The sequence below is a fragment of the Prunus dulcis genome, chromosome 6, assembly GCF_902201215.1.
Source record: "Prunus dulcis chromosome 6, ALMONDv2, whole genome shotgun sequence".
In the NCBI taxonomy this organism is placed as follows: domain Eukaryota; kingdom Viridiplantae; phylum Streptophyta; class Magnoliopsida; order Rosales; family Rosaceae; genus Prunus; species Prunus dulcis.
This window is the reverse complement of record NC_047655.1, coordinates 27553108-27567212: the sequence shown is the minus strand read 5'-3', so window position 1 is coordinate 27567212 and position 14105 is coordinate 27553108. Positions and strand designations below refer to the sequence as shown.

The 14105-nt window shown below is 38.2% G+C and overlaps 2 protein-coding genes and 2 long non-coding RNA genes across 7 annotated transcripts in view; 3 read left to right on the top strand and 1 right to left on the bottom strand.

The window, feature by feature from the left end:
• Nucleotides 1-568: 568 nt before the first annotated feature.
• On the top strand, nucleotides 569-2506 carry LOC117630604 (putative UDP-glucuronate:xylan alpha-glucuronosyltransferase 5). Its single transcript, XM_034363305.1, has 2 exons — nucleotides 569-1316; nucleotides 1541-2506. Exons 1-2 carry the CDS (start codon nucleotides 569-571, stop codon nucleotides 2467-2469), a joined length of 1677 nt encoding a protein of 558 aa, XP_034219196.1. The 3' UTR covers nucleotides 2470-2506.
• Nucleotides 2507-3545: 1039 nt separating this feature from the next.
• Nucleotides 3546-9218, top strand: LOC117632187 (mitogen-activated protein kinase kinase kinase ANP1-like). Of its 3 annotated transcripts, none has more exons than XM_034365611.1 (17): nucleotides 3546-4044; nucleotides 4502-4543; nucleotides 5145-5210; nucleotides 5292-5402; nucleotides 5476-5556; nucleotides 5651-5716; nucleotides 5835-5917; nucleotides 6134-6215; nucleotides 6295-6395; nucleotides 6603-6642; nucleotides 6808-6867; nucleotides 6948-6997; nucleotides 7101-7308; nucleotides 7401-7637; nucleotides 7882-8219; nucleotides 8306-8382; nucleotides 8664-9218. In XM_034365611.1, the coding sequence occupies exons 1-17, from the start codon at nucleotides 3772-3774 to the stop codon at nucleotides 8765-8767; spliced, it is 2019 nt and encodes a 672-aa protein (XP_034221502.1). In that variant the 5' UTR covers nucleotides 3546-3771; the 3' UTR covers nucleotides 8768-9218. The 3 variants fall into 3 exon arrangements, with proteins under 3 accessions (XP_034221502.1, XP_034221499.1, XP_034221501.1); XM_034365608.1 differs by having other exon boundaries at nucleotides 3547-4044; nucleotides 5651-5728; XM_034365610.1 differs by having other exon boundaries at nucleotides 3549-4044; nucleotides 5651-5728; nucleotides 8315-8382.
• Nucleotides 9219-9550: 332 nt separating this feature from the next.
• On the top strand, nucleotides 9551-11610 carry LOC117631415. Of its 2 annotated transcripts, none has more exons than XR_004586324.1 (4): nucleotides 9551-9814; nucleotides 9933-10007; nucleotides 10109-10222; nucleotides 11360-11610. It is a non-coding gene; the product is annotated as an uncharacterized LOC117631415 (long non-coding RNA). The 2 variants fall into 2 exon arrangements; XR_004586325.1 differs by having other exon boundaries at nucleotides 11108-11610.
• A 1528-nt stretch (nucleotides 11611-13138) lies between these two features.
• LOC117632393 overlaps nucleotides 13139-14105 on the bottom strand; it is a 1996-nt gene continuing 1029 nt past the window's right edge. The window contains exons 2-3 of the long non-coding RNA XR_004586467.1: nucleotides 13824-13943; nucleotides 13139-13586 (exon numbers count right to left, since the gene is read on the bottom strand). This is a non-coding gene — a long non-coding RNA (uncharacterized LOC117632393). The remainder of the gene's footprint in view (nucleotides 13587-13823; nucleotides 13944-14105) is intronic.

The following is a 14105-nucleotide window of genomic DNA, read 5'->3' as shown; positions in this document are numbered from 1 at the left end:
CGGGGTATTTCTGAATCCGCAAGGTAAAAATATTCTACCTTCATCTTCACTTTGAGAAAGTTCTACTTAACTCGTAATAAATATAGCTCCTACTTAATTTGTACATATACGATTCATTTTTTCATTCATAATTGCAAGTAAACGCGTGAAAGTCAAGAATGAAAATCATTCACTTTCTTCCCATACCCATTATTGATACATAAGCATGTCGTTAATTCTTATGTACCAAATTGGACACCGGTCCAACATAAGAAACTCGTCTCATAGGTGGGTTGTATGTATTTTGAAAGATGGAAGGTATTTTTTTAATGGAATAAAATCCTTATATATATATGGAATTAATTGCAATCATATATATATATATATATATATATATATATATATGCAGAAACATCTTCGTGGAACGTACAACCATGCAGACCTTCCTATTAAAACCGTTTCCACACATAGCAATATTATGCTCCTCATTTTTTTTGTAGAAAAATATATGCTCCTTCAAGGCTCTCTCTTACACTCTCATACAAGGCCACAAGGGAAGGCTGCTTTTGCTTCACCCAATTATGTGAAAATGGCTTCCAAGTTCTTCTCCTCCTTCTCTTCCAAACACTTCATTCTCTATCTATTTATTCTCTATCTGTGCCTCTTAATCCTAATTTTATCATCATTTATACCCGCGAAGCCCAGTAACCTTGTTATTACCAGTCGACACCAACAGGTTTTTAAGAATGAAATCAAGAATGTGGATTGGTTCATTGCCATTTCCAAAGTATTCAAAATCAAGGGCAGGAAAATTAAGGTTGGTTTGGTCAATGTAGATGATTATATTCATAGTCAACTTCATGGACTAGAAGATCAGGTTGAGATTGAGACAGTCTCAGTAGGGTTTGAGCGCGTGTCCAAGGATCGAAAATGGGGGGACTATTTTCCAGAATGGATCGATGAAGACAAGAAATGGGGCTTCCCGAAGTGTCCCAAAATCCCAATTCCCAAATTGGAAGGGTATAAGGACATCGATGTGGTGCTTGCCAAAGTTCCATGTGACAAGGAAGGGATTAGGGATGTGTTTAGGTTACAAGTTAATTTGGTGGTGGCTAATCTAGTGGTTGGGGAAGGGTGGATGAAGCCTGATGCTCATCGAACGGTGTACGTTGTGTTTATCGGGTCTTGTGGGCCCATGGTGGAGATTTTCAGATGTGATGATCTTTTGATGCACCGAGGGGACTATTGGGTTTATATGCCTGATATTGGGAGATTGAAACAGAAGGTGCTTATGCCTGTTGGTTCTTGCCAACTTGCTCCTGGTTATGCAGAAACAGGTACTAATTAATTAGTTAACTAATAAGAATTTCTTCATGGAACCGTATTTTCAGTCAACGTTACATTTGGTTGGTTATAGTTGGTCAAATATATGGTGTCACGTAATGTCAATGTAAATATATATATAGACATAGTTGCACATACATGAGCCAATTTGAAATATATATAATTTACATAATGTTACAAATTATTTGGGCTTGTAAATATTTTGAATATGTTGCAGGTAGAGAAATCTGGAAAAAGTTCATGTATAACTCAAGCTCATGGACCCCATACATCAAGCGGAGGCTTGCGTATGTAACAATCCTGCACTCTTCAGAAGCTTATGTCTGTGGAGCAATAGCTCTAGCCCAAAGCATCAGACAAACCAACTCCACCAAAGACCTTGTCCTACTTGCTGATCACTCCATCACTCCCTCCTCCATCCAAGGCCTAACCGCGGCAGGGTGGAAGATCAAGCAAATCGAAAGAATCCGAAGCGCATTTGCCCAAAAAGGGTCATACAACGAGTGGAACTACAGCAAACTCCGCCTGTGGCAGCTCACAGAGTATGACAAAGTCATTTTCATTGATGCCGACCTTTTGGTCCTCAAAAACATAGACAGGTTCTTTATGTACCCACAATTGTCAGCTGTGTCAAATAACAAGATGTTGTTCAATTCTGGCTTGATGGTTGTGGAGCCATCCAATTGCATGTTCGAATACCTAATGCGAAAAACGTTCAAGATCAAACCGTACAATGGCGGTGATCAGGGCTTTTTGAATGAGATTTTTACATGGTGGCATAGGTTGCCTTGGAGGCTAAATGCCCTGAAAATGTTTAACAGGCCAAGTAAGGAAGGAAACAATGAGATGGCCAATGACCTTTACGCAATACATTACTTGGGGAAGAAGCCATGGACGTGTTACAGAGATTATGACTGTAATTGGGAAGCGAATGGACGAAGTGTTTTTGCAAGTGACTCGACTCACGGGAGGTGGTGGAAAGTGTATGATAAAATGCCAGAGGAGCTGAAATCTTATTGTGGGTTGACAAAGAAGATGGATGCAGAGTTGAAGGAGAGGAGAGATAGAGCATCTAAGGCTAATTTCTCTGATGGGCATTGGAAAATTGAGGTTAAGGACCCTAGACAACATCACTTGAATATATAAAGCTACCTAGCTTTGAGGTAGTTTAACATAGCATTTATTCCTACACCCGAGATTCTAAGTTTGATTTTTCCTCCTCTCTGAATTTTCTTTGTATCAAAAATAGCCATTGCCTTTTCTTTTTCGGTAATTTATGTAATTGTGGAATTTGAGTTTTTCTTATGAATGGGTATATAACTATACCATTTAATTTTTGTAAACAAACAAAAAAAAAAAACCCTACTATTGTCATCTGTCCTATTTTTGAGTTTACTTAATATACTAATTTTCGGTTTTACCTTTTGTTTTGAGTGTTTTAGGTTTTTTTGTGAGATTTTGAGGTTGGACTTGTTTTAAGAAAATCAATGACATTTTTGTAAATGATAGGAAGTTGAAAGCCTCTATTTTATGTTGTAAATGAGCTTTGACTGTGTTTCTAAAATCTATTTCATGTAAGGTTTTTTTATTTATAATTTGATCCCTTATATTGGTCATAATACCTAAACTCCTTCATAATTCGTTGGGCTGATTAAAGCATTGGGTTAATTGGGTTCCTAAAGAAGAAGAAAATTATGATGAAGTTGAATGTTTGACTCAGGGTGGCCTCATTTGTTACAATAAGCCCAGCCCAACTTGGAAATGGGTTGAGCATATATGGGCCCAGGTCTCCCTCCTCAATATAAGACCATTTCTGTAATTTCCATCAATCAATGATCATCACAGTAAAAAATAAATTAAAAATATTTATAAATTAAAAAAAATCTAAATCTTGTATTTTATGCTCTGAGAAATTCAGAAAGATATATAAAAAATAACCCACCATGATGACATGCTCCCATAGAGAAAGCAAACCGACCCAGCCATTGCTTACCTAGTAACTTTTTGGGCCTTGAATAACTTTTGAGGTTTACTTTTATTTATTTTTATGATTTTTTTTACGATAAGCGATATCAAAAAAGGGATATTTTAAAAAACCAACATTAGAAGAGGGAAATTCGAACACATAATAAAATACTTAACTACATAGTACAAATTCAACAAGAAAAAATAATTTATAGTGTAAGGTATAATTTTCTCACTTGTTCTATAGGCCACTAGCCAAGCATTATTACTTTTATCTTATTTTATTTTCATTTATTATTAGTTTTTAAAATAAACTCCTCCGCCTTTTTCCCTCCTCTCTCTCAAGTTTACTCACTCTCTTTTGCCGACCAAATGAAATCCCAATAGCAGAACGCGACGCTCTCACACACTCTCTCAACTCTCTCTCTTTCTCGCTCTCTCTCTCCCTCTCTCCCACACACACACACACACACACAGAGACAAATGCAAGACATTTTCGGATCAGTTCGTCGATCACTGGTGTTCCGTACAGCATCAGACACCGAAGAGTCTCCAGTAACCCTAGTGGACAAGATCAATTCCTGCATTCGAAAATCCAGAGTCTTCTCAAAACCCTCGCTGCCATTGCCTTCAATGCCCAAAGACAATGCCCCTCCGATCCGATGGCGCAAGGGCGAGTTGATCGGTTGCGGTGCCTTTGGCCGTGTCTACATGGGCATGAATCTTGGTTCTGGAGAGCTTCTTGCTGTTAAACAGGTCCATATTATCTATTGGTTTTCTGCTGTTTTTAGCCTTATTTTTGGGTTTTGGAGTTTTCTTTTGTTCTTCACGGCTGTTCATTCCTTCTGGATTTTGTTTAAGTTTGGTCTTTGAGTGTCAATTTGACTTATTTGGCTTGTTATTTTATTTTTTCTGGGTTTCAATTTCATTTGTTTTTATGTTGATTATATGGATTTGATCTGGAGTTGGTGCTGGAGCTGTTTCTTGTTAGCTCTCAAAATTTTGGTTTTCCTCCAATTTTAGTTTTGGAGTTGATTTTCTTAATTCTCTCAGGTTTTGGTTAAATTTTGGTACTGAGTTTGAATTTTGAATCATGTTGGAGTATCAACTCTATCTGGATTTTCCTTGATTTCATTTTACGATTTCCATAGCTAGTTCAGTCTGGGATTTGGTTCAGAATATAATTTTGATATGTGTGCTGGTTCTTTCACAGGTTCTTATTGCAGCAAATAGTGCTTCAAAGGAGAAAACACAGGTTTGAAATTGAATTCTTGTTTTACTATATAGCTAAGTTTTTAAAGTGATATATGCCATTGCATGTGATGATTGTGATGTTGAGAATCAGCACTGACTCCCCACCACCTCTCCCTTTGTTTAATGCACATCACAAAATTGGATGAGTCGTATTGTGAAATATGCTAGAACTTTTGAGAAGGTTTGCAGACAGTTAGTTTCCAGAACCATTGTTTCCATAAAAGGAAGCTTAGCTCCATTCTTGTGCATGCCCATGACGTGGTGAAAATCTGATGCCATTAATTTGTGAGAGAACGTAAGTGTTTCTCTAAGTCGATGAGTGTGCATAGGAAGTGATTGTGAGTGGATAGATGCCCTCTATGTTAGGTGTTTGGGCTTGTGTATGAGTGAATGAGGTGCAAGAGGTGTATGAGTGCTTGTTGTGTATGACTAATGTAATGTATATATAAATTTTTTGTACACTTAATTTTTCATCTCCAATATTTCTTATTATTTAGACATCTAAAACATTTTTCTGAAGATTTTGCCAAGTATGACAATTGGTATCATATCTTTTTAGTTGCTATTAATTCGACCATTAATGGTTTTAATGCTATAAGTAGGCTCACATCAAGGAGCTTGAGGAAGAAGTGAAGCTTCTAAAAAATCTGTCTCATCCAAACATTGTGGTAAGTAGGACTGTCTTGCGTCGATATCAACTCTTGGAGTCTATTGATTTTCTGACCTTGTACTTTGTTTTGGTTTCTTAGAGATATTTAGGTACAGTGAGGGAGGAGGAAACCTTGAATATTCTGTTGGAATTTGTCCCTGGTGGGTCCATATCATCGCTTTTGGGGAAATTTGGATCTTTCCCTGAGGCCGTAAGTCCTTGCCGACTAACTTTGCATTTTGTAGGTTTTTTGAATTCTAAACTTATACAATCTGTTTGAGCAGGTAATAAGAACATACACCAAGCAGTTGTTACTGGGACTAGAATATTTGCACAAAAATGGAATCATGCACAGGGACATTAAGGTACTCCTCACCTGCGGCATGTATAAAATTGTCAATCACCTTTCCTGATGTTTTCTTTGTAAACGGTTAATATGTATCTCATATTAAATTTCAGGGAGCAAATATCCTTGTTGATAATAAAGGATGCATTAAACTTGCAGATTTTGGGGCATCCAAACAGGTCGTTGAGCTGGTACAGACATTTATTTCCTTCATTTCTATTTAGATGTGCAGTATCTATTATGCATGGTTACTTCTATAATGCATGGCCTATCTAATTGAGCAATGCGTTGTTGCAGGCAACTATTTCTGGTGCTAAGTCTATGAAGGGTACACCATACTGGATGGCTCCTGAAGTTATTCTTCAGACTGGTCATAGCTTGTAAGCACAATATTACAGTTGTAGCATCTATTTGATTTCAGGGATGCTATTCGATCATGACATGTCATTTCTGTATTATCTTGGGTTAGAGTGTTGATTCACTTCAGGAGGTGTATTGCTGGTAGTTCTTCCTAGGCAGTTATTGCAATTTTGCATTATCTATTCCATATTTCTTGGATAAGTAAAGAATGCTGATATATGAGAATAACTCTGCAGCTCTGCTGATATATGGAGTGTTGGATGTACTGTGATTGAGATGGCAACAGGAAAGCCTCCTTGGAGCCAACAGTACCAAGAGGTAATGAATCTGCTAATTCTTTAAGTCTTATAATAGAGTTTTCCCTCCTGCTTGTTGCACTAACATCATGTTTTTCTAGGTTGCTGCTCTCTTCCATATAGGGACAACAAAGTCTCATCCACCAATCCCTGAGCATCTTTCCTTTGAGGCGAAAGATTTTTTGCTAAAATGCCTGCAAAAGTATGCTAGTGTTGTCTTCTTTACATCATTTCTATTTGGATTCAAACTCTCCTAGATATGTGTTGCATTGATCTGTTCCATTAAACTATAAATATGATTCTTGTGGAGCAATCAATAACATTCATGTTTTAGGTAGAGAGACAGAGGAATGGCTCAATTTATGTATTTATTTTCTCTGAATTTATGTTTACTTTGGTCCTGTGGCAGGGAACCAAATTTGAGGCCAGTGGCGTCTGAGTTGCTTCAGGTAATTTAAATCTCATTAATGTTTTCTTTACACAACGGAATTTCTTTATATCTTGTAAATCGTCTGCTTCCAGTGTAATGTTTTTTGGTGTTTTCTGCTGGCGAAGCCCAAGTCAACCCTTATCTTATCAAGTTCTTACACTTCTACTCTTACAACTACCTGCAGCATCCATTTGTAACTGGGCAACATATGGAACCTCATCCTGTTTTTCGTAATTCTGTCATGGTAATGAATGAGGTTGTACAATATTGCGGTTGTTTTTCACCATTAAATCTTTTGAGTGACACTTAATTTGCTATCATCAGGAAGAATCTGAAGTCCCATCTCCATCATATTCTGCAAACCTACACATCTTGTAAGTAGTACAATTATGCTTCTTTGGAACTTGTAAAATCAGAGAATGTATGCTATAATTTTTTTACAGGCTTTTGACATGGTAGCATCAATTTTGTTGCCAGCGAGATGTCAACCTGCCCTGATTCAGATGATATGTGTAATTTGGGTAGTTTGCAACACTCAACTTTACATCCTAACAAGTTGTTGGGAAGTAGACATGTTTGGGGAAGAAACAGCAGTGATGATGATATGTGTCAGATTGATGACAAAGACGATACTATGGTGGGCGAAGCAAAGCTCGGTTCTTCTTTGATGCCCGACAACCTTAAGGTAATTGAATTTGTGCCCTCAAGATTTGGATAAGTTTTAAGCAGTCAAGAAATTCGGAAACTAACTGTTTGCATGCTATTCTGTTATCTTAGAGCTTTAACCCAATGTGCGAGCCCACTGATGAGTTGGGGTGCAAATTTGGTGGAAGTTCAGAAACAGAACAAAATGGAATGAATCTGGATACAAATCACCAAATGGATTTTCCTGCCAGCTGCTCTGGAACTATTGGAGAGGGAGAAAAAGACTTTTCATTTCCTTGCGGAACATCACTTGCAGAGGAGGATGATGAACTTACTGAATTAAAAATTACGGCTTTTTTGGATGAGAAGGTACTGTTTTGGTTGGAATTAGAATTACTTGTATTCTATGTTACGGGTATATGCACTTGGGTATGGATGGGTATGTGTCTTGGAGGAAGAGTTAAATAACCACACACTTAGCCATGTCATGCATGCTGACATTATTGTGGAAAGCTGAAATTAAAGGTTTATGAAACAATCTTGCAGTCATGTTTTTGTAGATTTCGGTTTGGACTTGATTAATTCTGAACTGTGCCATTGATCAAAATCTCAGGCTCTAGAACTGAAAAAACTGCAAACACCATTATATGAAGAGTTCTACAACAGCCTGAATGTAGTGTGCTCTCCAATTTTTTTGGATAACTCGCCTGATGAAACCACCTCAAGGTACTTGAAATTACCTCCCAAAAGCAGATCACCTAGTCGGGGTCCAATTGGTACCCCATCTGCAGTAGCTGATTCTCTTAGTTCTGGAAGCCCTGGGAGTAATGGCAGGCGTGTATCAAATATTGGCAATGGAAATGATCAAACTGCACAGGACATGCCGTCACCTCCACTCAGTAATTTGAAAGGTCTTGTAGTTGATGGACAGCAAGAGCCAGGTAGTCCAAGGTTAGTTCATGCATTCTGGTTCATGTAATTTGATTTTTTTTTTCCTTTGCTCTCCACTCTTTTGAGTGATATCTGATATATGATAGTACTCGCAGTATGAGCTTCTCTGAGAGAGAGAGGAAGTGGAAAGAAGAGCTTGATCAAGAGCTTGAGAGAAAGCGAGGTAGATGTTTCTTTTCCTCTTCTGGTTTCAAATTCCAACTTTATATATTTGATTGGTATAAATAGTGTGGAACTTGTAGGATTCTGCTTGGATTTTGATGTGCCCACGAAGATTATATCTAGATAAATGTAACATAACATGTCTGAAGTTTAGTATTAAATAATCTAGGGAAAATGGATGAAGTGTAGAAAAAATATAAACGTACAAACCATCTTATATGTAGTTTGGTGACTGTCACTTAAGTCAAATGGTGGTGTTATCAGTTTTCTTTGCTTTTGCAGAGATGATGCGGCAAGCAGGTGTAGGAGGGAAATCATCATCTCCAAAGGATCGAGCTTTAAATAGGCAGAGAGAGCGAACTAGGTTTGCATCTCCAGGCAATTGAAGTATGTGAGCTGGTCGTTGAGATGGTAGTTGTATCTTTCCTTGGGGAATTCATCCTTTGGAGTTGGAGTTTTGGAGATAAATATACCTGGTGCACCAGTTTACCAGCTCCATCCTCTCCATGTGGGAAACAGCAGTGCTGCTGCATCCGGTTCAATTCCTCATTGTGCAACCTATAATGATGCCCTTGTATGTTCTATCAAAGGCCAAGCTAGTGATTGCAAGCAGGGCTGCATAAAGCAATGATCTCACGTTGGATATAAATATATAGATTCTTTTTGGGGGTTTTGGGGGGGAATCATACAGTGCATAGAAATTGTATTATTGATGTAGTAATCTGGATCTATGGCACAGGCTAGATAGATAGTATACAAGAACTTGATGCCACTTTTTTTATGTGTGTTTTTTATTCTTGTGATTAATGGATTACAAATGGTTTCCTGTGTGTGTAAGTTCTGGTGTTGTGCATACAGCAGCAACTATATAGTTGAATTTGAGTTTTATCCCAAACCCATATATATAATGAGATGTTACCTCAAAACTCAAATAGAAGACGGGAGCTTTTAAAATAATAAATCTGCACCGAATTGGACGACTATTAAGGAGTGTAGACTCTACACCGTAGAGGACAAAAAAGAGATGGCCGTGGTATGGCCCGATACTTGACATAAAAATACGCAATGAATGGGCTTAATCCACAAGAAGACCGATGAGACCCGACCCGAATAAATCACAACGTAGCCAGTGCTTTATAAGTAGATCATTCGTTCGACTTGTGCCTCATCTTCGTTCTCTTCTGATATTTTGATCTGAGACTGAGAGAGACTTCTCTGCTGAACTATCTCGATCTAGAGACGTCGGCTCAATTCCATTGGAGATTCTGAGATTTCGCTGCTAAATGGAGGACATGGGAGGCCGACATGGACTAACGATTCGAAGATGGAGGTTTCTGGGGAGGCCAGCATACGAACCGTCGTCGTCGTCGCCCTTGGTGTTCGCATCACGAGGGATCTGCGGGAAATTTGCATGAAATCTTCGAAAGCGTAGCGTAAATATCTATTCTCTTCTTTGAATTCGTCAATCTCTAGCACATCTCAAATCCTAACTCCTGAGGACCTATCCCTATCCCTAACCCTAATTTACCATTTCATTTTACCTTGTTTTAGATCGAAGAAATTTGTGCATACGAACCGTCGTCGTCGGCCTTGGTGCTCTCGATCTGCGAGACATTTGCATGAAATGTAAATCTCACACCCTTTTCTTTAAATTCGTCAATCTCTAGCATGTCTCAAATCCTAACCCTAACCCTAATTTATCATTTCATTTTACTACCTTGTTTTAGATCGCAGAAGCTTGTGATCGGCCTCGATTTCCGAGACCTTGGCTGGGTTGGGTAAAGAGAAGCATCTTCAGACCCATTCATTGCATAGCTTCCACTTCCAGCGAAGATCTTCAGGTGAATGTTTGAATTTGTGGTTCTTTAATTGATTGGTTTCTTGTTCGGAATTGAAAGTTTTAGTTTGGACTGTGCTGAATTTCTCAATTAGAACGCTTTAGTGTTGGGGAACATGACAATTCATAAGGTGCGTATAAATTATGTGTGGCAAAAGCGAATGGCTTTCGTCAATGGCCAAAGTTGGCATGGTCCTTTTAATCCTTTTAGAAGAAGGTCTCTTGCATGCATTATTACTAGTGTGGTTTCTCACTGCGAAGCAAAACACACATGGAATCGTATTTGTACTTGTGTTTAAATTGTGTAAGTCGTTTGTTGCATGGTATGTTTGAGCTGCAATTCTATGTTTTGTATGTTTACTTTGTTAGAGTAAGCAAGAGAGCTTTAGAATATTAGAAAGCAATGTGTTAAGTAGCTTCAGAATATCTAGGAAGTAAAGTTTTAAAGTTATGATGAATGCTGTGGCAAATAAGTGGGTTTACTTGCAGTACAGTATGGGCTATAGCAGCCTGAATATGATAATGGTCATAGTTTTGTATGCTATGTCGAATTCATGCTTAAAATCATAATAGATTTTGATGAGGTGTAACTGTGTTAGTTATTACTAGAGGCTGCTACAAGTGTTATAAAAGACTTGTGCCTTAAAGTTAATGTCTTGTTGGTGGGGATGAAAAAATATATAACTAAACTAACTATAATATTGTAAGTATATTATGAAAATACCCTTGGGGGATCTTCTTTTTCTGTCTTAGTAATAGGATTCTTATCTTATATTACATTGTATAGTCTTCCTCTGTTCAGGTTTATTTTATATGTTGTGTTTGCTGCGGGCCTCATTTTAACTAGTTGGCTTTGCTGCTGGGTACTTATTGGGTTTTCCTTGTCTAGGCCCAAACTTTTCGGTTACACCCCCAGTAATTGCAATTTGGGAGGGACTAGTATTTCTGATATCAATTTTCGGGGATCAGTACTTCCGTAATTTTGGCCCAAAAGTTCCCAACTCGTTCCAAGAAATTTACACCTTCGTGTATTTTATCGGTTTTTCATCTGTATTTTTTTGCCAATACTTGATATTCTTTTCTGCAGCTATGCTTCTGTTTATATGAATTAATTTGGTTGTTATCTGTCTTTTTTGAACAGCCCTTATGTAAAGATTGAAAATGCAAAAAGGTCCCTGCCGAGAAGGCATGGGTTTGTTTAAGATGAAGCGAAGGTTGCTGCTGAGAAGGCTTGGGATCTTGAACAGAACGGAATGCTATTTTGTGTAATGAATAAGGACAATGAATTACTGAAAACAAAAAACAATTAGATAGCAGGTAAAAACAATTGCATGATATGGAAATATGGCATTAATACGGCTACATCTTTAGTCGGTAACAATTATTTGGACATTTTCCCGGCCTTTTCTTGTTTTTGGTCCTAGTTTCATGATAGAGGAACCAATAACATGAAACTGGGCCCAAAAGTCGGCGCACAAGTATTGAAACAGGGCCTACAATGTGAAAGAGCCCCAAAAGTAAATAAGGACAAAATAGGCCCACTGGGAGGTCCAGTAATCACCAAATAGGCCCAATAGGGGCCACAAAACGACAAAAATAGGCCCATTTAAGGGATATAACCGATAAAATGGGCACAATAGAGGGCCACAAAACGAGAAAATAGGCCCAGCTAAAACCTCAGAAACGACAAAATAGGCCATATCGGGCCCGAAACGACAATGTAGGCCCAGTAAAGGACTTAGAAACGACAAATTAGGCCCAATATAGTACCATAAAACGACAAAGTAGGCCCAGTAAAGTATTCATAAACGACAAAATAGGCCCATTAAGGCCTCAGAAACGACAAAATAGGCCCATTAAAATCATCAGAAACGACAAAAAGCCCAAATATCGGGTCAGAAACGACAAGAAAGGCCCAATAGAGGCCTAGAAAACGACAAAATAGGCCCAATATAGTACTATAAAACGACAAAGTAGGCCCAGTAAAGTATTCATAAACGACAAAAATAGGCCCATTAAGGCCTCAGAAACGACAAAATAGGCCCAATATGGGGTCAGAAACGACAAGAAAGGCCCAATATAGGTCCAGAAAACGACAAAATAGGCCCAATATAGTACCATAAAACGACAAATTAGGCCCAGTAAAGTCTTCAGAAACGACAAAATAGGCCCATTAAAGTCCTCTAAAACGACAAAATAGGCCCAATAAAGCCTCAGAAACGACAAAATAGGCCCAAATAAGCCTCAGAAACGACAAAATAGGCCCAATAAAGGCCTCCGAAACGACAAATTGGGCCCAATAAAGGCACCAGAAACGACAAATTAGGCCCAGTCAGCCTCAGAAACGACAAAATAGGCCCAATCCGGTACAGAAAACGACAGAATGGGCCAATTTATGGCGTATAAATGACAAAATAGGCCCATGCAAGGGTCCAGAAACGAGAAAATAGGCCCATGTAAGGGTCCGGAAACGACAAAATACGCGTTTTGGTCGTTATTGGGCCGATTCGTTGGCCATTGTCCAATTTACTGGCCCGAGTTCTGGGCCCATTTTAGCGTTACTGGGAGCCCGTTCTCACGTTATTGGGCCCATATTTGGACCTGCTTTCAAGTTTGTAAGCCTGTATTTAATTTATTGTCCCGCTGTCGGGTTGTTGGGCCAACATACGCGCAGAATTTCATGTAATTAGATGTCCGGGCCTTCTTAATTGGTAAAATTTCGCTTTCGGGGACCCACTTCGAGAGCTTTGGGGCCTATTTAATGCAAGTTTATAACTCAAGTGGTGAAATATTGAGCCAGTTATATCAAATTTGATTTTACGAAATTGAATTTTTTTTTTTTATCAAACGACCCAATTTTTAAAATAATGAGTTCGTAAAGGTGAATGGATCCGCCACCAACATACTAGAGAAAATTTGATGATACTGCAACACGGAATCGGACCTACTGGGACTTACCGGACCTACTGAGAATTATGGGGCCGACCATTCAGTCATCCAATGTTTATCTCCTAACATGTAATGACATTTCCATATTAACAGAGATTAAAATATCGACTGCAAATTGAAAAAAAAAAAAAAAAAAAAAAAACTTAATCATAGAATTATAACAAACTAAACAAAAAAGACATTAAAAACACTTGAAAAAACCATGCCAGCCGTGCTTCAACTCCAATCCTCTTTTTCCCATTTGACTTTCATCCTTTGCCTTCATTTTCCCACCGCCTAAACCGAAACATATGAAAGGAGATCTGAGGAGACAGATGAGAAATGAGAGAGAGAGAGAGAGACACACACACACACACACACACGGAGACCATGCAACGCGGGAAAAAAACTGCAAACAATGACGGAAATTTGAAAAACGCCTGCAAGGCCAGAGAGAAAGAAGTAAGTCGATGTAGAACAAAGTAAAACACACTTGGATAGCGAACCCAAAGAAAAGTCAAGTCATGTAAAACCAAATGATATCACTTTCATGCTTCACAATTTGAAAAAAAAAAAAAAAAAAAAGGTTTTTTTTTTTTATTTTTATTAAACAGGAAACTTTAGTAGGAGCAAGATGAAAAGGAAGAATGAATGCATTATAGAGGCAGGAAAGAAACCTGTGAAACAAGGTTAAGCAACTGCTACACTGTTTGAAGGAAACCCATCCGTAAAATGTAACATCCCATAACCAAACTCGAATGTCAATGAGGCTGAGCGAGCTCAGTTAAAAGTATGACCTGCACATTCATCAATAAGGAATAAGAACCACAAAGAAAAAAGGGGGGAAAACTGAAGTCTGCCAAGAATATAACGGGCTTTTCTCATTACCAAATCAATTTTGTGCACAAAAATGTAAAAATGCCAGCCACTAATGATTCGTATATACACACACACGCACA